This window comes from Cyprinus carpio, chromosome A22, assembly GCF_018340385.1.
Source record: "Cyprinus carpio isolate SPL01 chromosome A22, ASM1834038v1, whole genome shotgun sequence".
Classification (NCBI taxonomy): domain Eukaryota; kingdom Metazoa; phylum Chordata; class Actinopteri; order Cypriniformes; family Cyprinidae; genus Cyprinus; species Cyprinus carpio.
The window spans coordinates 5934548-5962465 of record NC_056593.1 but is presented as its reverse complement, the minus strand read 5'-3'; the positions used below and the strand labels follow the sequence as shown (position 1 = coordinate 5962465).

Here is a 27918-nt window from a genome sequence, read left to right as displayed (position 1 = left end):
AACTTTATTAAATAAATTATTTACTTCATTTTATTTTAAAATCTTGTATTAAAAAAAACCTCACGTCACTTCCTTCCTTTCATTACATGTAATTGTACAGTGAGTTTCAGGGTCTGCCAGTCCCTCGCACAGCGCTGGAGCTAAACCCATCTCAGGTGACAAAGTTCCACAAACTTCACGTCACTTCCTTCCTAAAGAACGCGGACACCTCCGAAAAGAGACGCTCTGTAGGCGGCTCGCAGTATTTCGTTTGCTCGTAAGGAACAGGTAGAGTTGCGTTGTGGAATAGGAGTGTTTGTGCGGCGTCTGACACTAGTGTTTACGCGAGAAAAACTCAGTGGACGCGATGATCCCGAACCAGCAGGAGCGCTGAGGCTGACGAAACTAACCGGGAACATGCGAATTTGAAACTTTTTTTCGCTTTCCTCCTGTACTACTCTCTCTCTCTCTCAGATTCGGAATCAGATCATTCCAAAAACACACGCGCAGTTGACTTTGGTGTCATTTTACGCGTTAACCGGAGGGACTTTGGATAAGAGCGCGCGGGGATCTCACCGGGATGCTTTTACGTGTGTTTGAACGTTCCTCTTCGGTTCCATCCGTGATGTTGGGATCTCTGCTGGACCTTTAGCTGTGTGGGAAAGACATGAGCTCTGGATATGGGTCTGTGTCTGGGCTCAGAGGTGACAGAGGAGGGAAAGAAGGCGAAGATCCACAGCTCGCAGATAGACAGAGATCTGTATGAGTGCGCCAAGAGAGAGATGAACGTGGTGAAGATCCTCATGCTGGGTAAGCGCTCCTCCTGATGTTTGTTCATCTGCTTAGTGCTTTTAGTTGAAATAGCATGGGTTTTGATCTTTACATGGACCTGCTTGTACATTAGAAATTTAATTTAGGGTACTTTAATTTACTTGTAACCAAAAGATTGTGGGTTTGAACTCCAGATCTGGATTGGTAACTGCAAGTTTATTGATTCGGCAACAGATATGGGCTTGTAATTGAAAGTTATCGGTTTACATAGCCAGTCTCTACAAGAATGTAGGTTTAAATCCCAGTTTTGGTTTGGAACCTACAGGTTGTGAGTTTGAACCCCAGATTTAGGCAGTTTGTAGATTGAAACTTAACATTTTTAGGTTTGTAGGGGGTACAAACCCAAAAATGTTAAGGTGACTGCCCAGATGTGAAGTTTTAGCTGATACATAAAAGGTTCAAGTCTCAGTTATCGGTTGAAACTGAAAGGTTGGTGGGTTTCTTAGATCTGGTCAGTGAAATGGAAGGTTGTTGCTTTTAAAATAACAGATTTGTGCAGTTAACTGAACATTTGTGGGCTTGAATCTGAGAAATGACCTGATATGAAGGTATTAGCTTCATATACTAAAGATCTGTGCTGGTTTGAATTTCATATTTGTGCAGGTAACTGAACCATTCTGGGTTTAATTTTCATATTTATGTAGGAAACCGAACCATTGTGGGTTCAAATTTCATATTTGTACAGGTAACTGAATTATTCTGGGTATAAATTTGATATTTGTGCAGGTAACTGTATCATTCTGGGTATAAATTTGATATTTGTACAGGTAACTGTATCATTCTGGGTATAAATTTGATATTTGTGCAGGTAACTGGACAGTTTGAACCTCAGAACTGGGCTGGTAACTTAAAGGCTGTGGGTTTGAATTTCACATTTGTGCAGGTAACTGAATGGCTCTAGGTTTGAAACTCAGATTAGGGCTGATAATTGAAAGGTTGTGGGTTTGAATTTTGTATTTGTGTAGGTAACTGTAAAGTAATGGTTTCGAACCTCACATCTGGGCTGGTAATTGAAAGGTTTTGGGCCCAAATTTCATATTTGTGCAGATAACTGAAGGGTGGCAGGTTTGAACGTTATATCGGGAGTGGTAACTGAAAGGTTGTGGGTTTGAACTACAGAAAGAGTTGATTCACGAACAGTGCAAGCTGTACCCTTGAACTAGACATTTATCTTAGGTTAATATAGGAGTGCTATAATATAGTAGACTGTACCATTTAAAGATCATTTTGTTAAAAGTGTAAACTAATTGACTAATTAGTCATTTTGAATGACATTTTTGGATGTAGGTGCCGCTGAAAGTGGGAAAAGTACACTGGTTAAACAGATGAAGATTATCCACAGTCATGGATTCACCAAACAAGAGTTGGCCAGTTTTAAGGTAAGACATTTTGTTATGTTTGGTTGTTTCCACACAGTTGATGTACAGCAGTGCAAAAGGTTAATTGCATTTAATAGTTTAACTTTTGTTCAGTACTATATTTTGTCTCTGCGTTCTGTACTTCCTCTGCCATCTGAGTTGGGGATTATAAAAAGTTTAAGGGGTCATTGGTTCAGCTGTGAAACAAGACCTCAGCTGAACGGAAGACTGGATCTTGCCTGAGCACGTTTTTTGTTCTGTTTGAAAGAGAAAGATTAAGGGGAATGGAAACACCTGGAAACATGACACAAATTTTTTTGGGAAATGGTTTACTTCCAAGCACATTTTCTCTATAGTTTGTTTGACAGTCAGTGTGCACTTCCTCTATAGTCAACCATCTAATTGCACACCTTTTTTGACCTGTCACTCACAAGTGTTACCATAGTTAAGATGCACACTGACTCCTTTAGACTAACCTGCATTCTACATATCGTCACGGGAACAGAAAGGAGATTGATTTGCTCATTCATAGTAAACCACAGCCAGCTGTGTTCTCAACACGATCATCACCTCTGGTATCACTAAAACTTTTTTTTTTACTGTGACTCAACGTCATTTTTGAAAACAACAATAGTAGTGTTATTCAAGCCTATTCTTCAGGTAACCAAAAGACTCTAGGCTAGGGGTTGGCAGTATGGACCAAGTAATTTAATATCATTGTATATATGATGAATTTGTTATAATTTTCTTGAAATTCAAATAAAAAAATGTTAGTGCTAAGCTATAAAAGGATATTTTATGGCTATATCTAGACATTACAGTTCACATTGCAAAAATAAAGACTTTTATTTAATCTACATCATACTGTGTTGGGCTGAACACGGAGCCTTGAGGTATCCCAAACTCAAGTTACTTGACTTAAACATGGCTAGTCTGCATTTACTACAAAATTATGCTATTGTATGACATCCTTTAGCTTGTGAGGAACAGGTTACAAGAAGTGTACTAGGAGTTTGCACTTTGTCTGTGAAATGCACAGAAAAAGGCTAATAGCCTATGTTTTTTTTTTTTTAGCTTGTCTTTGAGAGAATGCTACCTTACCTCACTTCCCTCAGTATTTCATTCCCTCGCCCCTTAATAAATGCCACTTTGATCCTTTGGAATTCAGGAATTTGTCCATCCAATATTTGTGCGCTGAAGCTTATCAAGCTAACGGAGCGCTAACAGACATGTTTCTAGTCAGATCTTTCTCAAGCTGTTTTAATAAATTAGCTAATTTTGTCAAAAGATGGATGATCCATCATCTCACCTGTGAAGTGCCAGATCTGCATGTGTGCTTGTTTGGGTTAAACAGAGATTTTGTGTACCATGTTCTCTTCATTAAACCTTCCTGCAAGGTCTGTTTGTGTTAGCTACACTTTCCTGTGAGTCTGAATTAAATTGATGGACTGAGAATGTGCAAGTGGTGTTTTTTAAGTGCCTCAGGGAATGCTTTAAAACATCAGTGACAGCTCCAGCCATAGGCAAAGGGATTGCCAGAATGGTTAACTGGATAATTAGTCATCAAGCAACCAACAGTTGTTTTATGAGACTGATTTTTAGTGGCAGGAGGATTAATTTAAGAACCTATTGGCATTCTAATAAACTGCAGTGATGACTATGGTAATTGCTTGCAAGAAAAATTATGCTTCCCTATTGAAGTGTCCTGTATTTTAGGCTGATTTGTCACCCTATGACGATATTGACCATCACACAATGAAAAACCATGAATAAACCCTTTAAATAAACACTCACCACAATGAGTGGTGATTTTTGGGAAGGAATCATCATCTGTGCTATCTTTCACCAGCACTTCCATTTATCTTTGAACAAAACAAGAAGTGTTGGAATGTGGGTGAGAATGACATAATATTGTACAGTTTCATGCAGCAGAACTTTCATTGGCTAATTTATCAAAGATTTCAAGCATAACAAGGCAAGCTTTGTCTGTACAGGAAACAACAGTTTTTACTAACATCTAGAAATGCTTTATTTTATTTCAAACATTTATAAATGTGTAAATGTCAAGTTTGCTACTGATTTGCTTTGATGTTGCTTCGTTCTGAAGGCATTGAACTGAATGACATCAAGTGTGAAGTATATGATCTCTAGATCTGATTAACGTTAGCCATGTCAATGCATAGTTTGTGCCAGTCACTGTGGTGTAAATCTCTTCTGACTACACTGTTAAAAAAAGGTGATCTAACTCTAAAAAATAAGGCAACCTATCAGACTCAATCTGTTAAATTAATCCAACTAGCAACTGACAACTTAAAAACTTTAGTTCATCTAATGAATAAAAGTCAGTCTACCGAGTGTTAAAAGATCTGTCATAGCAACCAAAGATTTTTTAGCATTTAGCAATGCTAATCTTTTTATCAATCCTCTTTCTTTTAGATTTATGTTTATTTTTAAAGCCTTCTACATGTTATGGTTAGGATTTGCCTCTTAAAACTGAAGGCAAACATTTATGCAGAGACAAATGTATTAAACAAGTTGTAATGAGATGCACATATACACTACACAACAAATTTTAAATCAGTATAAATATGAACTCTGATCTACATGACCGCTAACTGACAGTGACAGCAGCAGCAGCATACATTAAGCCAGTAAAATGTAAAACTGATAATATTTGAGTAATTATTAACATAAAACAAGCTGCAATGCATGCTGGGAATAATTTGTTCCGATGGCTCCATTTGAAAAGTGTTTAGAGTATTTTTGTTCAGTTCACAAAACATTTAACTGACTTCTCCTACTAAAATTATTTGTTCAGGCTACATTTTTACATTGGTTAGAAGAACGTTTCAAAAGTTGGATTTTTTTTACAGTGTAGTACATGTTTGTATTTTGCACCACTCTAGTTAATAATTCAACCCAACAGCAGTTTTCATCTGTTTGTGGAACAGTAAGAACAAAACGGTAAGGGCCCATAATAGGGCTAGGCTAACTTCTCCCATTGTTCTAGAGACAAAATAAACATTGCCCTTGAGCCAAAGGATGACATACAATAGGCTAATTTTGTAGTAAACGCAAACGAGCTGAGTTTGAGTCACGTCTTGAGTTTGGGATACCTCAAGGCTCTGTATTCGGTCTGTCAAAGTTTGATGTAAATAAAATGAAAAGTTTACAATCTAAACTATAATTTTTATGCTGACCTCTATGCCTGTGTTTTCTCTTAAAATGTATATGGCCGGTCACAGGGTTTCTATGTTTCTAATGTTCAAAGTCCAGTTCCTGCTTCACCAGTAGGACAGATTCATAAAGGGTAATGCTTTCTCTCACACATGCATATGTTTGTACAGACCCATAATTATGGCTAGTTTCATATTGTACACGAGCTTGCAGACACAAGCACAGTCTGTAATCAGACTGGCCTTGGTTGACTTGGATGAAGTGTCGCACAAGGGCGGACCGTCGACTGTCAGAGGGAGGCCAGGGAAGGGTGTGGTGACCTGTGGTGTGTGTGTGAATCAGAAATGCAAGGGAAAATGTGACGTGTTACAGATAAAAAGAGGGACTTGTCCTGACCTGACTGTCGCAGGAGTGTCTTTTTCTTAATCCTTTCTTTTTCTCACCATTGCACTAAACTGTCACTGCAGTCTTGAACCACACTGCAGTCTCTCTAACCCGCAGGAAGTAAAGTTGTATTTCCCGTTTCCTTCTTTGTTGTTTCTTACCTGACACCTGTCTCTCCTTGTTCTCCTCCCAAAGCTACTACTTCGCCTTAAAGTTAACATGACAAACATTTCTTATTATTATCAATGTTGAAAAGAGTTGTGCTGCTTAAAATTTCTGTGGAAACTGTAATACTTTTTTCAGGATTCTTTTATAAATAGAAAGTTTGCTTTCAGCATCTGGTCTGACCCGCTTTTGCAGCAATAACATCAGCTAAATGTTTATCGTAACTGCTGATCAGTCCTGCACAACAGCTTGTTGGAATTTTAGCCCTTCCTCAGTACAGTACCAATAGAACTCTGGCTTGTCCACATGATCTTTAGCAAACTGCAGATGAGCAGAAATGTTCAGAGGTCCTCAGAGATCTTCTTTGTTCATGCCATGATTCACTTCCACAAACATGAGTGTGATGGATCTCTGTTCTTTAAATAAAACAGGGCAGGCACTGACACCAGCTATCCCAATGACTGAAAACACCTCTGAACAGATGGACTCTTATTTCACCTTTCAAATTCACTCACATACTTTTGCCACTCACAGATTTGTAATATTGGATCATTTTCCTGAATAAATAAATGACAAAGTGTTTATAATTTTGTCTTATTTGTTTGATTGGAATCTTTTTGTCAATTTTCAGGACTTTTGGCTCATATTTATGCAGAAATATAGAAAATTCTAAAGGGTTCACAAACTTTCAAGCAGCACTGTATATGAGATGTTTACACACAAAACAATAAATAGTGGTTTATCTAGTGTGTCCATCTGGTGGCTCTTTTTTAAATGCAAGACTTCACAAAACTCGCAGCTGGGTTTCGTTTTCATTTCCTCGACCTCCCTCTGACTCTGTTTCTTTGATGAAGTGGTAAGTTCTCCTGTTACAAACGTGACATCAAGGAGCAATAGGAGACTTTGGAGTGCCTTTGTCGGTGGTCTAGAATTTGGGTTTGACCCAAACATAGTTATTGTACAATGTACAGTATTTTCTTTGACAAGATTCCTAGAACCTTAATACTATAACACTTCCTTCATTAATTTATAAAACCTCAAGAACTCAAAAGTTGCATAGATTCTCGAAAATAAATGGTGGGTTCCTAGAATGAATTATTAAAAACTTTTTATAATCATTTACTTATGAACACTTTTCTTAGTTTCAAGGAACACAAAAAAGGATTATGTAAGCTGCCATTGTGACTAGGGACTTTCAAACTCCAAAATGGACAAAAAACTTAAGCCTGTAATAATATTTTATATGGCATCTGCACGGCATTTCAATTCTTCTGAAGCCATATGATATGCAATTGTATGCGAATATTAGAAACAATGCTGTTTTATATCAATGATTTCAAGTTTTGTAAGTGGGACATCTAATATTCAGATTTTATTTCAGCTATATTTTTTTTAATAGTTTTAGTAAATTTAGTAACAAACTTATTTTAGTTCACTTTGTTGCCAAAGCAACATTTCTAATTTTCCTTTGTTTTGTTACATGTAATATTTATATTTTATTTCAGTTTTATTTTTAATTAACAAAAAGTAAGTTTTGTAGAATGTGATTAATACCCCCTCTCCCTCGCTCTCTCTCTCTCTCTCTCTCTCTCTCTCTCACACATCTCTCTCTCTCTCTCTCTCTCACTCTCACACACACACACACACACACACACACACACACACACACACACACACACACACACACACACCCCTAGTGTGTGTGAAGCTCCCTACCATCTTTGCACTTATCGCTTTCCAAAAGAATAGTTTTATTGTTCTAAAGCGTGTGATTCACTCCAGAACTTTGCCTCCTGTGTCGCTCTATTGCACTTTGTGTGTGTGTTTGCAACAACAGAAAATCGATAAAAAGTGCATCATACATCCGAACCGCAGAACTTTGGGCTCGCACAGAACACAGAAAGGCTTTTCGGCGTTCGCTCTTCCCTGGAATGTTCTGCGCCTCTGATCTACGGCCCAGCAAACAAAAGCTGTTCAATAAAGGGCAGGAATGTGTTTGCTTTGGCCAGAGAGTCAGGGGCGGTAAAAGGGGAAGCATGTGAGCACAACACGAGCGGACGGGTACTGAAAGTGTGAAAAGGGGAAGGTTTTGAGTGGCACACACATGGACTGATTTTAAGTGTCAAACTTTTTTTCAGTCGAAATGAAATCAAAAATTACTTTCTTAATAAACATTTGGGTCTTACTGTGCTTGATTATTCCTTTTAATAATAAGTACTTGTACAGCATTTAGTTATTAATATATTATGTTAACTTCTACATTTACTAGTACAGTTTTACATTTCTGTATATATTTATTTATCATATATTTATTCATTTATTTTTTACTCATTAAAGATCCTATTTCACTTGTAAATATATTGCAATGTGTGTGTAAAACAGTTCATTTATTTTGTGTATGTAAAGAAAATGTGGCAATCAAATAACTGTACAAATCATTCCCACCTCTGTGAATTGTTCTGTCCAAAAATTGTTCAATTCATAATTCATAACCGCATATATGTATTGAGTTGCAGCCGAGCGTTTGATCGTTACACCGCGGTGTCTGTCACAATAATGGCGCCTGGTGAAGCCACTTCCTGTCACTTAGGTGGACATGACCAATCAAGGACCAATCAAGCAGAAATTCATAACGTCCCAGTGACAGGAAGTGAATGTGTTTGGTTAGATGCACACACAAATGGCCTTGTTACATTCTGTCACAGATCACGGCAAGGGTTCTTGCTTGATGCTTTTTTTTAGGAAGTTATTTGTGTTTGAAGGGACAAAGGCAAGGAGTCCACACCTGCCAATCAGAGGAGAAAGAACTCGGAACTAATCAAATGCATATGATAAAAATGTGAATATCATGCTTTGTTCTCACTTATATGAAAAGAGATTGATTTATATATCTTCTGTTTTTCCAGCCTGCGGTGTTGGATAACCTCCTGACCTCTATGAAGTTTGTCTTCCATGGAATGGGTGTCCTTCGCATCAACCTCGCTAACAGCAAGAACAAGGTCTGAACCCAACTCTTTTCTTTCTGCTGTCGAATAGTATATTTATTTATTACCCACAGTTAAGATTTCTCTATTAAAATAAACCATTATTAAATAAAAAATAATAAATTAAAATAATTATAATAAAAAAAAAAAAAAATCATTATTATTATTATTTTTACTATTATTATTATTATTATTATTATTAATTAGTATGTCTTTATTATATACCCTTTTAGATTATACATTTCTTTTTTTGTAATATATAAAAATGTAAACTTTATTATTATTATTATTATTATTATTATTATTATTATTGTGTTTATTGATTTTTGTGTACCCATTTAGATACAGATTTAAACTTGTATTACTAGACCTTGTTACCCAGGGTTAGGATTTCTGCAATAAAATAACCTATTTTTACATTTATATTTAAATATTAAATAGATTTTATATTTAAATTTAATTAAAAAAAAGTTGTTAAAATAAAATAAAAAAATATATATATATAGCAAATAAAAAAAAATATATAATATACTAATGATATACTATAATATAATATTTATATGTATATATTTATATATATTTATTTATATATATATATATATATATATATATATATACTATATATATAGTTTGCAGTACTTACAAGGTCCACTAGGTGGCAGCATGTTTTCAGATCTATTTCAAAGATACATTGTCAAGTGGTTTTACTGTTTGCAGTACTTACAAGGTCCACTAGGTGGCAGCATGTTTTCAGATCTAGGGATATGAATGCAAACATTCAGTCCAAAGCAAAATATCAGTCACTGAGTCGTGTGCTATTAGAATCCTCCCTCTGTTCCGACGTGTTCCAGACTTCTGCCTCAAGCAGTCATTATCTTCTTCTGGATGCACCTAACGGCACAATGAGGATCATCTGCTTTGATCATGAAATATAACCATGGTGTAGGATGGCCTTGATCAGGTCAAGTGATGAACACTGTACTGTAATTAAACAGATCAGGCCAGTTGTTCTTAAATAACAGTGCTAGTCGTTGGGTCACACCAGCGGATCTTTGTTCTAGTTGTTTAAATGTTATTGTTTCATGCTTATCTAGTCCCTAACCTTAATTTCTTAACTTCCTTAATCAACCCCTAACTAGGTTTAGGTCACAATAAGTTGACTAGTCCAAAAACTGACTATTTATGATGTAAATTAGCAATCTAGTTGTGATATTTTTACCCCTAGTGCTTTATTTAACATGCTAACAGTATTAAAACTAACATCTTAAAATTGAGAAATGTCCTTGAAAAAATTTGTTAAAGGGATACTCCACCCCAAAATTAAAATTGTCATTAATCACTTGCCCCCATTTCGTTCCAAACCCGTAAAAGCTTTTTGCAAAATTTAAGATATTTTGGATGAAAACCCGGAGGCCTGTGACTGTCCTATAGACTGCCAAGTAAATAACAGTGTCAAGGTCCATAAAAGGTATGATTGCACGTCTGATGGCAGATGGAGTATTCTGACGACGACTTTCATACCTTTTATGGACCTTGACACTGTTATTTATGTGGCAGTCTATGGGACAGTCTCAAGCCTCCCGGTTTTCATCCCAAATATATTTTGTTTTCCTAAGAAGAACAAAAAATCTACAACATTTTAACAACAACATGGGTATAAGTGATTAATGACAAAATTTTCATTTTGGGATGGAGTATCCCTTTAAACTCTTTGTCGGAAGTGCAAGTGGGGTATTTATCTGTTTATGGTGTTTCTTTAGGTCCACGCTCACTCCATTCTCTCGTGTGGCCGTTGCTTCGACGAAGACCAGATGCTGTTCCCGTTCATAGGCCACGCCCTCTGCTGTTTGTGGGCGGATCAGGGGGTGCGGTCGGCAGCGGCGCGAGGATACGAGTATGAACTCAATGACTCGGCACTATAGTGAGTAACCAAGTTCAAATTATGATAATATTTAATATCTAATATTAGACTACGTTTCCTAGAACATGTTCTTAGAAGTTTGTCGTTCACATTTTATGTTTGTTTTTGGAGTGTGTAGCTACTTAGCTGCACACTTTCTTATAAGTACCCAATGTTTGGTTGTAATTTATGATTTTATCTTCATGTCCACATAGATTCGAAACTAAAAATAGTCAATGAAAACATTTACAAGTAAACCATTCTAGTTATGCAGGGCTTCTTTAAAGGGGTGCTATTATGCTTTTTCACTTTTTCAACTTTAGTTAGTCTTTAATGTTGCTGTTTGAGCATAAAAAAGATCTGCAAAGTTGCAAAGCTCAAAGTCCAGTTCAAAAGGAGATATTTTATTTAACAGAAATCTCTTTTCAAAAACTACAACAAACAACTCGTTTGGACTACAATGCATATTTTCCGGGATTTGTGATATCACAAATACAGATGAATGGGACGAGACCTGGTTGAGCTGCACTAGTGAAGGCAACGAGTGTTATCACTATGATGGAAACGCGCTAGTGTTTCCAAGGCAGACGAATTTAGAGAGGTTACAATCATCTGGGTTTAACTCATGCCCAAATCGATTTGGGTTTTGACGCAATATTTACACTGAAGCTCACAGCAGGCTACTATGGTAATGGGCATGACATTTCCTGACCAGGCGCCGAGTGCTGCCAATCACAGCACACACTGGCACAGCTAACCAATCACAGCACATCTCGTATTTCAGAAGGCGGGCCTTCATTTGATACAGGAACTATTTGAGCTGTTCATCCCAGACTGGGGAGAGAGGTGTTGTAATAATGTAAAATATGAGAAAAATAATGTGTTTTTTGAACAACCTAGTATGAGAGCCTGTTCTAGTACACCCCACCCCCCATCAAGACTTTGTAAAAGAGGACCCCTTTAAGATTATCTAGTCAGGAAGTTAGCGTCTTTGCTTTCTTTGTCAGTTAGGCTACAATGTTTTCAGTTAGCATTCTCTGTTTGGCAGTTAAGAAAAACTCTTTTAACTAGCTTGAACAAGATAACACAATAACGCATTACATTTTGATCAGACCTTGAGCAAAGAGAATTCAGACCGAACACCAAAATGGGTCTTCGAAATGCTTTGCATCTGATTTGAATGCATTTAACCACGCTCAAAAAGACCAATCATGATCTGGAAAAGGTCATGAATGTTTTATTCTGATCTAGTTGGTGGTTTGACACGGGGTGCTGACCTCTGAATCTTTCTCATGTTCGGTAAAAATTTCACACACAAAAAAAAAATACACACAAAATTAAAAAAAAAAATATCTCTAAAAAAATAAATTTACACAATACTCAAAATATAAAAGAACATCCTTAGTACAGATTACGTCATTCATTTTCAGTTATTGACCAGCATTTATCTCCGGAAGACTTGATCCTGAAGGTTTTATCGTTATTCAATGATTTATCCATTTCTAGCTCTCTCGCCTAGGTTTTCCTGATGCTTCTTGATTTAGTTTCCATAGCCTCTATGTAGGTGTAAATGGAACTAATGTGCGCCTGCCACTCTTGAGCAATAATGGCCGCTGATCTGTGACTCCCACTGTGAATAATGGCTGATTAGTGGGATATTCAGCAGTGAATTGTGTAATTATGTGTGTGTGATGGCAAACTAAAACACCAGGAGGCTGATTATTTAAATGAAGCAGAGAGGGTCACCCGTGTCGCAGGCGTGTGGTGTGTGCCACAGCGAATGAACCTCAAACTCCGCAGCGAGGTGTGTGTGTGGTAACTCGTAAAAGGCAATTAGAAAATAGCCAAACCTCAAAGCCTACAGCCTTTGCCAGTTGATATATATCCTGCAGTGCATGCTGGGATGTCACGTAATGGAGGTTTGACATGATAGCTTGTCTCTTTGATTAGCACGCAGGACATCTAGTGAAGGTTGGAAAGAATAAGGAAATGATGGAGGCGAGTGAGATGAGAGGTGCTGCGTGTGGTAGAAGTTGTCCATACCGAATGTGTTTGACATCAAAGCCCACACACACAAAAACGCATAGCCTCGATTCTGCTGAATTCCCACACATGTTCACATATGTATGTGCTTAGCTGTAGTTTTGGGAAAAAACACCCCTATTAAGTGAATTAAAAATTATTATTTAATTTAATTCTAATTATTTGTATTAAAAACACTTAAGGCTATGACAAAGTAAGTGTATGTGTGTGTGAATTTGATTGACGGGTACTCCTGCCCCCCGTTGACCCCAAGGGGCCCCTCTAGACACTTCAGTCAATAAAATCAATAAAAAAACATGCCACCCACAGCGACCAAATAAACAACAAACACACCTAACTTAATTTATGTATATAGATTAAAAAAAACTGATACACACAACACATAATGAAGAATTTGGACGGAAAAAGTACAAAAATTTCACTTCATTTTATAAGAAGCCTGATTTGCATAAAAAGGAGGCTGAAAAGAATGACAGTGACTTAATTAAATGTGGTGTAGTGCTGTTTTAACATAGAGATTTGGGCTAAAATACCATTTCTCAATGTCTGCGTCATACCGTATCTCTCGCTCTCCAGGTTTAAAAACCTCTCCTCCCAAGCTGTCATGTCATACCTGCAGGGCTCCATCACCCATCCTTACACACATACACAAGAAACACACATATTCTCTTGTTAAAGGTCAGATTTATCAGAGGGCATTCCCATCGTCTGCAGGCCAGGTCACAGCTCCTCACCTGTTCATATCCTGCATGCATCTTGCGAAATCTCTTTTCATTTTGCCTTTCATCCATTCTCATTTGCCCTCCCTCGCTATTCTAAATTCTCCGCAAAAACCGCCACCCTAAAACTCTGACCGGCGAAAATTCAATTGTGGGGAAAAATAGATCAGAAATGGAGTGAGGAAAAAAGATACTTCGGAGAGAAGGATGTTTGGTGAGAGGTCAAAGTGGTGTCAAATCAATCCGAGAGTTAAAGTGTATCTACAAAACTCCAGAGGAGTTTTTCAAATGCTGAAAATACTTTAAATTGTCACACTGATGGATAAAGGTCAAATCAGCTTTGGAAAGGAACAGATCATCTAAAAATTACCCTTAAGATGTTTTTCTTCTGTAGGACGCAAAAGAAGAGATTTAGAATGTTGTCCATACAGCATACAGTGAGATTATTGGTCTAGAAAATGATCTCCTAATAACCTTAAAGGAATAGTTTACCTAAAAATGAAAATTTGCTAAAAATTTTCACACCTTCAGGCCATTCAAGATGTAGATGAGTTTGTTTTTTCATGGGAACAGATTTGGAGATGTAGCATTACATCACTTGCTCACCAATGGATCCTCTGCAGTGAATGGGTGCCGTCAGAATGAGAGTCCAAACAGCTGATTAAAAACATCACAATTAATCCACACCAACTCCAGTCTATCAATTATATAGATTACTTATATTATGGATTACTTGTGGGTTATTGTGATGTTTTTATCAGCTGTTTGGACTCTCATTCTGACGGCACCCATTCACTGCAGAGGATCCATTGCTGAGCAAGTGATGTAATGCTAAATATCTCATAATTTTCATAATTAGGTGAACTCTTTTAATGATCAGCCTAGACCAATTAAAAACCATCAGAACTGGTTTTAGTGTAGGGGCTAGATGAAAAAAGACAATTCCAGAGTCTTCAGCTGGTAAAATTTGCCTTTGCCTTTCCCTAAGGAGCGTTAGGGGGTTAGACAGATCCACAGCGACAGGGCTTTTGGGTCCTGCTGGGAATTGAAGGCCAGCAGCGAGTGAATGTTGCATCCTGATGCACGTAACGGCATGTCTGTCTTATACACCCAGACACACCTCACACTTGTGTACTCAGTCTCCTCTCAGGCCTAAGGTGTCTGCAGATGTGCCGCCCAGGGGGTTTACAAGATCAGACTCGGCTGGAATGCCAAGGAATCGCATTGGCACTGAAGATGGGACGTGATATTGTGTGTCTGTTTAGCTGTCACTAAAACTAGAAACACTTTACAGAGTGAGTTCTTAGTTCACTTTGGCAGTTACAATCTTAGTACTTGACAGTGGTTTTGTTATTAACTAAAGCTAAAATTATTGTAAAATGTTTTTGTTAATAGAAATAAAGCTGAAATAAAATAATATATTGGATAAAAATCTAAACGAAAATTAAGAATATTGCCACCTACTGTTATGGTGGAGCAACAGTCTGAAAATAATCCTGCTAAAGCATGTTTGTTAAAGTTAACAAGCAACTAAACTGAATAATAGCACCATTTGTTTTACGATACAGACGTTTGATAGTAACAGTTTACGCTCACGCCTGCTAGCACTTCTTGCTATAGAGTTGTGAATGTGAGAATACAGGACATGTTTCTGTACTCACTCACGCAAAAGACCATTACACCATGTGTTATAATTGGGTAGCTTGCATGTCAGCAGTTAATTACTTTAAATGATGAGTGAAACTTGTTTAGCAGCCTCGTGGAAACAAGAATTTTGCTGTGAAAGTTACTTAAACTGCAGTCAAGTTGGTACTCTTTTGAAAAAGTAGTTAGCCACCCTACAAGCTACTAACCAAAAGTAGCTAACTTAAGCTAAATTTAGTTGAAAACATGAACATGTATAGAAAGGGCGACAGCAGCTAACTTCAACTTTCTTAACAAGAATCTCTTCAAACCAGTGCTTTAGCATGACATTAGCCATGTTAGGTAAACTACATTGAAACTTAAGCCTGCCTAGCTCTAAGCTAATTGTCATTTACACACTTTTCAGGAGGTAGTTAGCCACTCTACAAGCTACTAACAAAAAGTAGTTCACTTGAGCTGAATTTAATTGACAACATGAACCTAGTCAATAGCTAGCTGAAAGACTACATTTAAGCTAACTTCAGCACAATTCTCTTCAAACCAGTGCTCTAGCATGACATAAGCCATGTTGGGTAAACTACTTTGCAACTTCAGCTTGCTAGCTATAAGCTACTTGTCATTTAAGCTAGTACTCTTTATAAAAAATAAAAAAACTAGTTAGCCATTCTTGCTAGCTATAAGCTATTAGAATTGAGTTCAAATTCCTTTTTTTGTTTGTGGACTGCTAACAACATTGAAGCTGCAATGCTAAATATTAAAATGACAGGGATTCATTGCCCTTAGATGATAACAGTTCGTGCTAAAGGTGCTATAATGTCCCTTGCAGCAACAGTGCGAATGCAACACGTACATTTCATCACGCAACAGTGTCTACGTCAAGCTGTGATGTGCTAGCATATAGTACAACATGGTCTTCTGTATGCATGAACTGAATGATGAAATGGTCTTATCAGTGCAGGAAAAGATGCCTCGAACACTCTTAATCAAAACCTGCGGCACAGTTGTCTGAGGTTATTGCTTCAAAACTGTGTTTACGTGTTTGTTTGTCTAATTCTTTCTTCAGGGTGTTTGCGATCTCCTGTGAGGTGTGTGTATCGCTACGTAGCATGCGCTCCAGAATAATCCCTCTCTTTAGCACATCCGCATACAGAAATCCCCCCACAGATTTGCTTGTACTGTATCATTCTCTATTTACATTCATGCTGGTAATTAGCATACAACGCGTGTTTCCCCCGGGCCAGTCTTATCGCCGCAGACGCTAACTGCAGTCAGAGGTAAAGCTGCTTACCTAGACAATGACAGACTGCCCTTAAGGAGAGGGCTTTTCCCACAGAGACCTGATTATAAGAGGTGAAGAGCCGCGTTTGCACCCAAGCCTCTTTTTTTAACCAAGAGGTTGCTGGAGTTGAAATTGTTCCCTAAAACCTGCTGGTATCGAACCAGAAACTGCTAAGGGGCAGGATAATAACTTGTAAGGTTTCAATGCAGCAAGAACTAAGTCTGGTGTCACCAACACAAAACTAACTAGGTTGTGTGAAAGCACTATATATCGGTACCATACCGATTATCAACCGATATTATAGTGTTTTTTTTTTTTTTTATTGGCAGGTTGTGTATGTGTACACAATGAGATTTATTTCCCCCGTTTTTGCATTTTGATAACATTTGTTGTCATCTAAGACTTTTTTTCTGTACATTTTAATACTGTTGCCTAAATTCATTTGTAGGATTTATTTATTTACTTTAGTTTTTAGTCATTGATTTTTAATATATTGAGACCAGTGTTGTTATTAATAACAAAAAACAAAAACAAAAAACACTAATAAAAATTAAAAGTGATGTTTTGTAACGACCATGCATATTGGTTATCGGCCATAACGGGACAATACTTATATGCTTATGAGATTTCTTCACAGAACTTCTGGCCAAGAACCAGGTCCATTTTGGTGAAAAAGGGATTCCAGACAGAACGTTGAAACGTATCGTTACTGTACTTTTTGTTGTAAAATTTGTTTATCTATCTATGTCTCTCTGTTCCCAGTTTTTTCGAGAACATGGGCAGGATCATCGCTCCCAATTACATGCCGACAGAAATGGACATTTTAAGAGTCCGACTGAGAACCACGGGAGTGATCGAGACGCAGTTCAAAGTCAAACACCTGGTCTTCAGGTAAACAGACTCTTTATTGTCAGTTTGTCGCAACTGTTGTTATAAGTAGTTGTTAAAAAAAAAAAATATATATATATATATTGTCTGTGAATCATCAAACATCAAGCTTTTTCAGTTTCTCAGTTCAAGCATTTTCAGTTTATGTTTGTCTAAAAGTAGATAAAAATAGCAACTGAGTAAAAATTGAGGGGTTTTCCTTCTCATAACTTCACGATTTCATGATATTGACCATGTTAATATCCTCATCCTCCATCTCTCACTATCTTATGAAACGTCAGCTTGCATGACGTTCTGAAGCATCGCTCCATTCATCAATATCCTAACTGGCATTATCAGCATTGAGCACAAGCTCAGCTTCGATCAGGATGCAAGAATTTATTTATTTAATTTTTTTTGCTCACTATGATGTCTTGTCTCGAGTCTGAGCTTAAATATGTCGACAAACAACTTTTGAAGGTATATGCTAATAATTTGTTTACTTTTTTAATTAAATTTTTCTTAATTCTCTATCTTGTGTTCTTACATAGTTTACATTTTATATTTATGTTTAGATTCATAAATAAGAAATGTTGCCGTGGCATCTCTGAAAAATTTAATTTTTTCAGTTAATGTTTATTTTATGTCAGGTAATGCCATTTTTTTATGGTTTTAGTTAACTTTAACTTTAAGTTTGCTTTATGCATCGTTTAATCATAAATCCTAGCTGTTTGCTTCAGTCACAATGACTTTTAGAATGACTATTAGAATGAAAAAGTTTCATGTGTGTTCATTGTCCTCTCAAGTTTAATTTTGCGCAAACATTGGACTACCAATAAAACGTTTGGGAGGTTTCATGGGAAATGTGAGTAATTTTCTACCTGGCAGCTTTTATCAGCCATTTGAATGTCAATGGCGACATTTACAGCTATGAGATGCTGTCAACTCTTTGATATGGCATGGAAAGATGAGTGTTTTGGCATTTGGTGGAAAGCAACTGTCTTTGTCTATCCTTTTTCGTTTGCTTCTCTTGGGCTCTTTCTGCCCTGAGAGTCGGCTAATTTATTGGCTTCAGTTGAAGGCTTCTGCAATAATATTTATATTGCATTACTTAGCATAATGCTAAATCTAAATTTCCATGGCTTTCATGACGGTTTTTAATAAAAGAGCTTCTACAACACCATAAAATCAAAACAAGATAAAAATGTTTGTGTGATGTAGATATGTTTGAAACACCCAGTTGGATGCCAATTCATTTAGTCGTCTTCACAGTTTGGTCTTTAAAAACGTAAATTTTTCAGTCTAAAAATATTATTCTTTTTGTTTTTTTGGGGGGGGTCTTAAGTTGTCCTATAGAGTATAATTATGAGCAAAAAATCCCATAAACACTGACCCCACTATGATTAAGACCTTTATGTTCATTATAAGCTGATGTTATATGGAGTAATTGTTATATGAGATCTGTTTAGTTCCTCATGAGCTCTAAAGTGAATTAATTCGGTCTGGAATAACTTACTGTCAATCTTCTGCACGCTCGACTGCTTGTCCTTATCGCAGCACTTCACACGTGTCCCACGCCGAAACCTCACGACACTAACCATATCAATATCACTCAAACCACACCTCACATATAAAAAAAAAAACCACACCCCCTGCGTTTCAGTATGGGCCTTTGCCTGCCACAATTATTCATTTTTTAAATCGAACATTTATTTATGCATTTTTATTATGCATTTATGGATTTATTAATGCTTTTAATTCATTTTTATTTTATTGCTGCATTTTATTTACTATATTTATCTAAAAAGACAATAGACAAAGACAATAAATTACTGTTTCTCATGGCCGTATGTAAATGTTATAGTACCGTTTTAAATAATTTGCATTTGTAATTTGCATTATTTTTGCAAACTGTTTTGCACTTTGTTTTTTAAACTTGATGCTTTATTAATTATTTGACTAATTCCAAATAACTTACATTTAACTCGTCAGCATTAAAAGACTCATATTTATTTAATTATTTGTTTATTTATGCATTTTAATGCATTTTTATGCCTGTTTATTTTTGTATTTATGAATTTTTGTGGCTATATGCTTCATTCATTATTATTTTATATTGCAAAATTTGAATTAATTTAATTTGTTATAGTTAGCAAAAAATACTTTTTCTTATGTCCATATGTAAACATAATACTATTTTAAATAGTAATTTGCATGATTAATTTTTGATAACTTTTGCACTTAATTTCATTTTCTGTCTTGATGCTTTATTCATGTGTCAAAATGTTCCTAATTTTCTTTTTAGCAAAATAACTTGCATTTAGCTTGTCAACCATATAAGTGAGTAATTAATTACATTAAAATGTATTTTCTTCCACTGATTATTATATGCAATATTTATTACATAACTATCATAATAATTAAACACAAGTAGTAACAACATTGTTATACAGGAATTTAATACACAAATTTATCCACATGAGTCTAACAAAATATCCTAATGAAATCTCCAAAATAATTTCTTCCCTGTAGCCGGGTCACCCTTGACATGTGAGCTGTAATTATCAGTGTAATTATCAGTGTAATGACTTGCGTTTTGATCGGTGTGTTTAACATCGCGCGATTCTCACCTTGATTATGTGGCCACATCAGATCATCCCATAATTAAACAAAGCCATTATTAAACCTTTGTGCTGTCGGAAAAAACGTGACAGACCAGAAAACAACAGGAAGAAACACTGGTTTGATTTTGATTTGATTTTTTTTTAGCTGAAACAACTATTTATTCATTATATAAATGTCTTTATATTTAGATTTACAACTATTTATTCATTATATAAATGTTTAGGTATATTTCAATTGCCTAATTTATATTATATCATATTATTACGGTGTGTTTATGATTTAGAATTGTATATTTTGATTTACATTTATAGATTTGAATTTAAAAATAAAGTAAAATTCGTTGTTTACATTTATAGATTTGGTTTAATTTTAAACCATTCAAGAATTATAGGTGATGATGTCTATTCTGGAGATATTAGATATAAATATATTCTTTGATTTTATATAATTATAAAACATTTATGTATTAATCTAAACATATAAAAGTCAATTCTAAGGATATAGGTTTAAATTTGAATATTTGAATTTAAATGGTAATGAATTGTGAATGTACAGTGTATGTATATTCTGAGTATAAATGTAATACATTTTGGTAGTGTTTCATATTTCATTAAAAATAGGTATGCTTTCTATTATTTATTAAAATGGTCACACATGTTTCCCCTGTTAAACCTAATCCTTTTACCTGCAGTTTATTGTACAAGAAAACTAATGTCGCAGTTAATATCATAGTGTCAGCATCAGCTATGATCATGATTCAATTCATTTGTCTGATTTTTATGGGAAACCCTCATGTATTAGTGTCCCATAAGGCACATATAGATTTATTTTTCCATCATGTTTGAAGTGTGTGTATTGATAGTTTTTATTTCAGACGTGTGGGGGAATCTTTCCCACAAATATTGTGAAGAGACGGCGTGGGATGAAGTGGTAGGTGGAAAATAAATATAAGAACGAGAGAGACTTCGACTGTTCATGACCTTCTGTGTTTAGGAAATAAGAAACGCTCTTTGAGAAGAAACGCTCTCCATGTTCCCGCTCTTTTTAGTTTCAAAAATAGACATGAAGAGGAGAAATATGTAATGAAACACGTCATGTTTTGAGATGTTGTTTTGTTTTGATGCCTCTTTGCTAACTCTTTTAGTGTTGGGATCTAAAACACAGTGAGGGCCAATTTGGCAGAGATTGTTAATTTGAGAAGCTTGTTTTGTTGACATCAAGAGCCCGTTGGTTTGTTTTTCACATGTGCAGACGCATGTCGCTAGTTAGCAGCATATTAGCATATGTGACGCTGTTGGTAAAAGTCAACATGAAATGATCCGCTGTACTTTTGTAACTTTATGTAACGCATAAGCTAAATTGGTTTTGTGTTGACATTAATGACATTGAGGTGTTTCTTTTCCGTTTGAGGACATTTTGTGTCTTTCTCTCCACAGATTGTATGATGTTGGAGGCCAGAGGACGGAGAGGAGGAAGTGGATCAGCTGTTTTGAGGATGTGAGGGCCGTGCTGTTCGTCGTGTCTCTGAGTGGATACGACATGACGCTAGTAGAAGATCCATCTGTGGTGAGAAAACACTCTTACTTTTGCCTTCACCTACTTCAGTTAATGTTCCTGAACAAACTAGTGAAGGCCTCAGGAATCAAGATCACCAAGGAGTTATAAAACAGTTAGTATGATAGTATGATAGTATGCTAGTATTAAAAATAAGTAAATTAGGTATTAATTATATATATATATATATATATATATATATATATATATATATATATATATATATATATATATATATATATATATATAATATATATTATAATATATATATATATATTTAGGCTGGGCAATGTATCGCATGCAATTGTCACGTGCATTTCGTCAGTAAAGCCGGTTCCCTGATTACCGCTAAATCGCCATCACCTGCTTTCAAATGGAGCGGCCATTTAATAAGAGCCGTAGATCACTGACAAGCTACGCAGTATCGCATTCATTATCGAAGGCGATACATCTTCTACAATAATGAACGCGATATTGCGTAGCTTTTCAGTGATCTACGGCTCTCTATATTAAATGCCGCTCCATTTGAAAGCAGGTGATGGCGATTTGATGGCTTTACTGACGCAAATGCGCGTGACATTGCATGCGATACATCGCCGTGTGTGTGATATATATATATATATATATATATAATATAAAAAAAATACAATACTAATACAATCATGATTCCACCATCATACATCCATCAAACAACATTGTAAATACATTTTTATATATTATTTATTTATTTATGTATGTATGTATGTAATATATATTATATATATATATATATAATATAGATATATATATATATATATATATATATATATATATATAATATATATATATATATATATCATTATATATATAACGACATACATACATACATACTACGTGTGTGTGTGTGTTTGTGTGGTGTGTGTGTGTATCTATATATATATATGTATATGTGTGTGTATATGTGTATATATGTATATGTATATACACACACAGTATTTTAACTGTTGTGTGTGTGTACAAAATTTAAAGATGTTTTGTTTTTGTAATATATAGTAACATAAAAATGTGTATCAATGCTCAAAAGAACATTTATTTTAATATTTGATGGTATTTATTTAATGTCCTAATGTAATATTCTATAATTAAAGTGTAATAACACAAAACATTAATGTAAGTGTTAATACAATAAACAGATTTTTCACATGTACTGACCTCAGCTTCTCAGACTCCTCTCTTACATGACAAAGGGGAGCATCATGGGATCTCAAGGGAATGAACTCTTGTTTTTAATTTTGTGCTCTTGTTTAGAATCGACTGCAGGAGAGCCTCAAGCTGTTCTCGTCAATCTGCAATAACATCTTCTTCAGAAGTACTTCTATGGTAAGTAACGGTTCAATTAACCGAGAGAGCTCATCCAATCTCATCGTCCCATTAGCTCAAGAGGAGGTCAGTGTCGTCGATCAAGAGACAACGCTAAAAGCCCAACATATGTGACCAAAAAAAAGTCATTTGAGCACACATGCACAAGTTTTTTTTTTTTTTTAAAGTGTGCCTTGGAACATATTTTTTTATTTGATTTTATTTTATTTGATAGTTAGCATTTACTGAAAACTATAATAAAAATTAAACAAGTAATCTTTCATGATGATAATTTGCCACTGAAATGACTTTCCATTTCTACTAACATCATCAAGTCCTCTCATTTTTAGCCCTTTCCCTCCATCCTACCATATATAGGTTAGTTTTCACTACAGTTTTGCTCTAAAATACACCATGTTATCAAAGTCATTTTACATTGATTTTAACTTCACATCACCGGTTTGACCAGGGTCAGTGAGTTCTTCTCAAGTTCTGGTCCTCCATCTCATTATAAACTCAGTTTTACGACTCATGGTTTTGCAGTCACCTGATGAAAGAGTCTGCCACTCGTTTAGACGGCACTCTTTGTGGTTTCACTCATTGTAGCTTACTTTGGTAACCTCGCCTCCAGACTTACCATCTTCCCTCGTAATTACAGCCCACGCCATCAGTTAGCCCAGACTTTGTTATAATTGCCCATGTTGTTTGGTAATTAAACTAGCAGGCATAATTTAGGTTGTCCATGTGGGTGACGGTGGTTTGCTTGTTGTCTGTCTTTTTTTTGTACACCCTCCGTAAACCTCTTTCTTTGTAATGAGGTGCGCTATTGCCCTTGTTAAGATGCGTTTTATAGCCACGTTAGTCATACTGTGTTGTTTTGAAACGCTGGGCAAAATCATCACTGGACTAAGTTGTTAATTAAGCCATTATACTGAGCCGAACTCGCCGTTTTTAAAAGGAAGAGTTCACACAAAAATGACCATTTGCTTAAAAATTTACACTGAGGCCATCCAAGATGTAGTTGAGTTTGTTTCTTTATTCAGATTTGGAGAAATTTAGCATTACTTCACTTGCTCACCAAGTGAATGGGTGCCGTCAGAATGAGAGTCCAGACAGCAAACATGCAGTTTTTCACTTCACAAGACGATTGATGGACTGGAGTGGTGTGGATTATTGTGATGTTTTTGTCAACTGTTTGGACTCTCATTCTGACGGCACCCATTCACTGCAGAGGATCCACTGGTGAGCAAGTGATGTAATGCAAAATGTCTCCAAATCTGAATAAAGAAACAAACTCAACTACATCTTGGATGGCCTAAGGGTGAGTAAATTTTCATTTTTGATCAAACTATTGCTTTTATAATCTCTTTTTGTCAAGTCGGCCATTGTAACCACACACACACCTTCTTGAAGACTTTCTATAGCTTTTGTATTTGACTGATCAATTCTAGTCCTAAATGATTGATTTTACAGAGCGACTGATTGATGGGTTTTGCCCGTCTCAATCCAGCGAGGCGTGTAAGTCTCTCTTCTTGTTTTGCAGATATTATTCATGAACAAGATTGATCTTTTCCAAGAGAAGATTCTCCACTCCGGGCGTCATTTGCGGCATTACCTTCCCCAGTTCAGAGGTGAGAGACAGATCTATGATTACACATGAATCATGTTTACTTTCTCTGAAAGAAAGTGTATTATTTCCTTCAGCTGCTCGCAAAGTTATATTTGTTTGTTCATGTCCTTTATTAAAGTTTAGAATTGACAAGCGTTTCTATCTATTACTGTTCCCAAATGCATTCTTTTTCTTTTTTTGGTTTGTTCTCTGATTTAGTTTGTTTCATTCATTTGTTAGTTCTCTTTCTTTTGTTTGCTTGTTTCCCTTTGTTCTTTCATTTGTTTGATCTTTCTTTCATTCTCATTTTTTTAGACATCACAATCATTTTTAACATTTATTTGGTTCACTCATCTGTTTTTATTTGTTCTTTTCCTTTTTTGTTTTATTCAGTTGTTTATTCCTTCATTCCTTTGTTTTTGTTTTGCTTGTTTATTCTTTCGGTATTTGTTTGTTCAATCTTTTTTTAGTCGTTTTTTCTTAGTTCAGTCTTTCATTTATTCATTCTTTTGTTTGTTCTTGTTTATTCACTCTTTCTTTTGGTAATCCATTTGTTTGTTTGTTTATTCTCTCTCTTTCTCCGTGTTCTTTTGTTTGTTTCATTCTCTTTTTGTTCATTTCTCTTTCCCCAGTTTATTTGTTTATTCTTTTTCAGTTGTTTTTCTTTTAATCATTTGTTTGTTTGTTTGTTCTTTCTTTTTCATTCGTTTTTTTGTTCTTGTTTTTTCATTCATTCATTCATTCATTTGTTCTTTTAGTTCATTCAGTCCTTTAATTTTTGTCTTTTCTATTTTGTTCATTTTCTTTTTTCCAGTTTATTATTTCTTTTTTGTTCATTATTTTTTAATTGTTTTTTTTTTTCTCTTTCACTTGTTTATTGTTTGTTCTTTTTTATTGTTAATTCTTTCTTTTTTGTTTGTTTTGTATTTGGTCATTTTATTTGCTTTTTTGTTCCTTATTTTTTACTTTCGTTCTTTTGTTTTTTTGTTCACTTAGTTTATTTTTTTTCTTTTCTATTTGTTCTTTTCTGTTTTTGTTTTGTTTCTTTTTTTAAGCTTCTAGTTATTTCTTTATTTTGTTTGTTTTTCTTGTTTGTTTGTCCGTTTTTTTCCTTTTTTTTTTATACATTCATTCTCTTTTGTCTTCTCTGTTGTTTGTTTTATTCATTTATAAGCCATTTCTTTATTTTAGTTGTTTGTATTATGTTTGTTTGCTTTCTTTCTTTTTCTTTCTTTCTTTCTTTCTTTCTTCCTTCTTTCTTTCTTTTTTCATCCTTTCATCTTGTAGCACTGTCCTTCCATTAAGACTGAATCCCCCATGTCGGCTTGAGTTTGTAGTTTGGCCGTTTAATCAGCTGGAATGGATCCTGTAGTTTTTGCCCCAGGGAGAAAAGGTCAAGACGGATGAGGCTGGAAATTACTCGCATGACATTGTCTTCATCGCTCTCCCCTCCCTGACACTTGTATATCCCACTTCAGATAGAAGATTACAATAAAACCTTTTCACAACTACATTTCACCTGTTAATTCAGACAGACCCAGAAATACATGCATCATGCAAATGTCAATCTAGCATTGAAGGTTTAGAGATTAATCTCATTCATCAATCTTGCAGTTTGGAGAAGAACTCATCAGATATTCATAGATTCTCACTTAATTTTGGGGGGTTAGCTTTTTTTATGGAGAAAACGTCAATTACTTTCACTTTGGCTTTCTTCTCTCTGATACAGAGTTTCTTGTTAATGCATAATTCATCATTGAGAAATTCATATGTTTTTGTAGCAGTCTCCTGTTTTCTTTTTTCAAACCAGTGGGTATTAAACTGGATTCATGTTGATATCTGTTTTGAAACTGCTGATTTATAGCTTATATATATTCCTTGGAGAAAATACTTTGCACTCATGCAAAGGAAAATATTGATATTTCACCTTCTCTGAAGTGTGTATATGTATATGTATATGTGTGTATATATATATTTTGGGTTATAAATTATTGGGTTATAAATTATATATTTTGGGTTATAAATTAATACTTTTATTCAGCATTAACACATTAAATTGATCAAAAGTGACAGTAAAGGTTTTCAGAAAATATTAAGCAGCAGAAAACTGTTTTTAACACTGATGATAATAATAATAAATGTTTCTTGAGCAGCAAGTCAGCATATTGGAATGATTTCTGAAGGATCATGTGACTCTGAAGACTGGAATAATGATGCTGAAAATTCAGCTTTGCTTCACAGGAATAAATGACATTTTAAAATATATTTAAATAGAAAACCATTCATTTAAATTGTAATAATATTTAAATGTTTTTACTATATTTTTGATCAAATAAATGCAATTGGTGAGCACAAAACACTTTTTTTTCACAAACATATCCCTGTGACTTTGTTGACAGGAGCTGACTGTGACGTGGATGCTGCCGCCCGGTTCATCGCCGCAATGTTTGTGTCTCTCAACGCGACGCCCAGCAAACTCATCTACCACCACTTCACCACAGCAACCGACACTTCCAACGTACAGGTAGTTTTCCAGGTCGTCATGGACACCATCATCAAGGAGAACCTGGAGGCCGTGTCTCTGCTCTGAGAACTATTCCTCATTTAAAAACTCAATAAAGACTCACAGATGAGCCGTTCCCAGTGCTGATGGTATTTATTATATAAGATGCTCGGATATTAATCAGAATGGAGTGACTACACATTTTTTATGACGCAATAACCAAATAAATGCCGGTTTATATTCTTCTTTCTTAAACACAAACTAATAAAATGACAAAATGTCTAATAAAATGCAATTATCATCCCATCTGAATCATATATTATGCTGTGAAAATGTATTAAATGGATTTAAAGAGTAAACCATGGTTACTTGACGGATGAGATGCTCGTCCGAGCATCCCATAATTTTCCACCTGACATCCCCCACTTCCTGTTTGTGCATTACCATGGTTAATCATCACTTATAAAATCTTTTCCCCTTGTGTAAATCTTTGTTCAACACGGCCCGTTCAGAGATTGAACACCCTGTCAGTTCATAAAGGGTGTGTTGTTTTTGAGGTTTTTTGCATTATGAATCATGTTTTGCTTTTGACTTGTTTGTGATCCAGCACTTTTATAGTTGTTGAGTTTTGGTGATTCAATCTGAAATGGAAACGTACACGAAACGTAAACGAAATCTGAAACGCACATACACACTATGAAGTCTATATGAAGCATAATCATACCTGTAGCATTTTTTTTTTTTTTTGTAAACCCATTTGAAATAATGTTGCTTTATCCATTTATTCATTGAGATTTGGTTGATATGAAATGTATTTTTGCTATTTAAATGCTGTATATTGCGCCGCTTTTTAAAAGCATTCAAGTTTAAATTCCAGTTACACTTTTGTAAATGAAAAAAAAAAAGCCACTGTGAATCGAAACATCATTAAAAACTAACATTAATGTTTTTGATATTTT

The 27918-nt window shown here is 35.3% G+C and overlaps 1 protein-coding gene across 1 annotated transcript; it reads left to right on the top strand.

The window, feature by feature from the left end:
* Nucleotides 1–140: 140 nt before the first annotated feature.
* Nucleotides 141–27912, top strand: LOC109079484 (guanine nucleotide-binding protein G(o) subunit alpha-like). Its single transcript, XM_042712396.1, has 9 exons — nucleotides 141–789; nucleotides 2098–2189; nucleotides 8801–8893; nucleotides 10639–10799; nucleotides 17226–17354; nucleotides 21392–21521; nucleotides 22797–22868; nucleotides 24391–24478; nucleotides 26856–27912. The coding sequence occupies exons 1-9, from the start codon at nucleotides 660–662 to the stop codon at nucleotides 27044–27046; spliced, it is 1086 nt and encodes a 361-aa protein (XP_042568330.1). The 5' UTR covers nucleotides 141–659; the 3' UTR covers nucleotides 27047–27912.
* Nucleotides 27913–27918: the final 6 nt, after the last annotated feature.

Excerpts from the sequence above, each read along its gene's own strand:
- LOC109079484 (XM_042712396.1), top strand. The coding sequence starts at position 660 with ATGGGTCTGTGTCTGGGCTCAGAGGTGACAGAGGAGGGAAAGAAGGCG. Across the intron at positions 17,355-21,391 it reads GTCAAACACCTGGTCTTCAG|ATTGTATGATGTTGGAGGCC; the intron begins GTAAACAGACTC and ends TTCTCTCCACAG. Across the intron at positions 22,869-24,390 it reads TCTTCAGAAGTACTTCTATG|ATATTATTCATGAACAAGAT; the intron begins GTAAGTAACGGT and ends CTTGTTTTGCAG.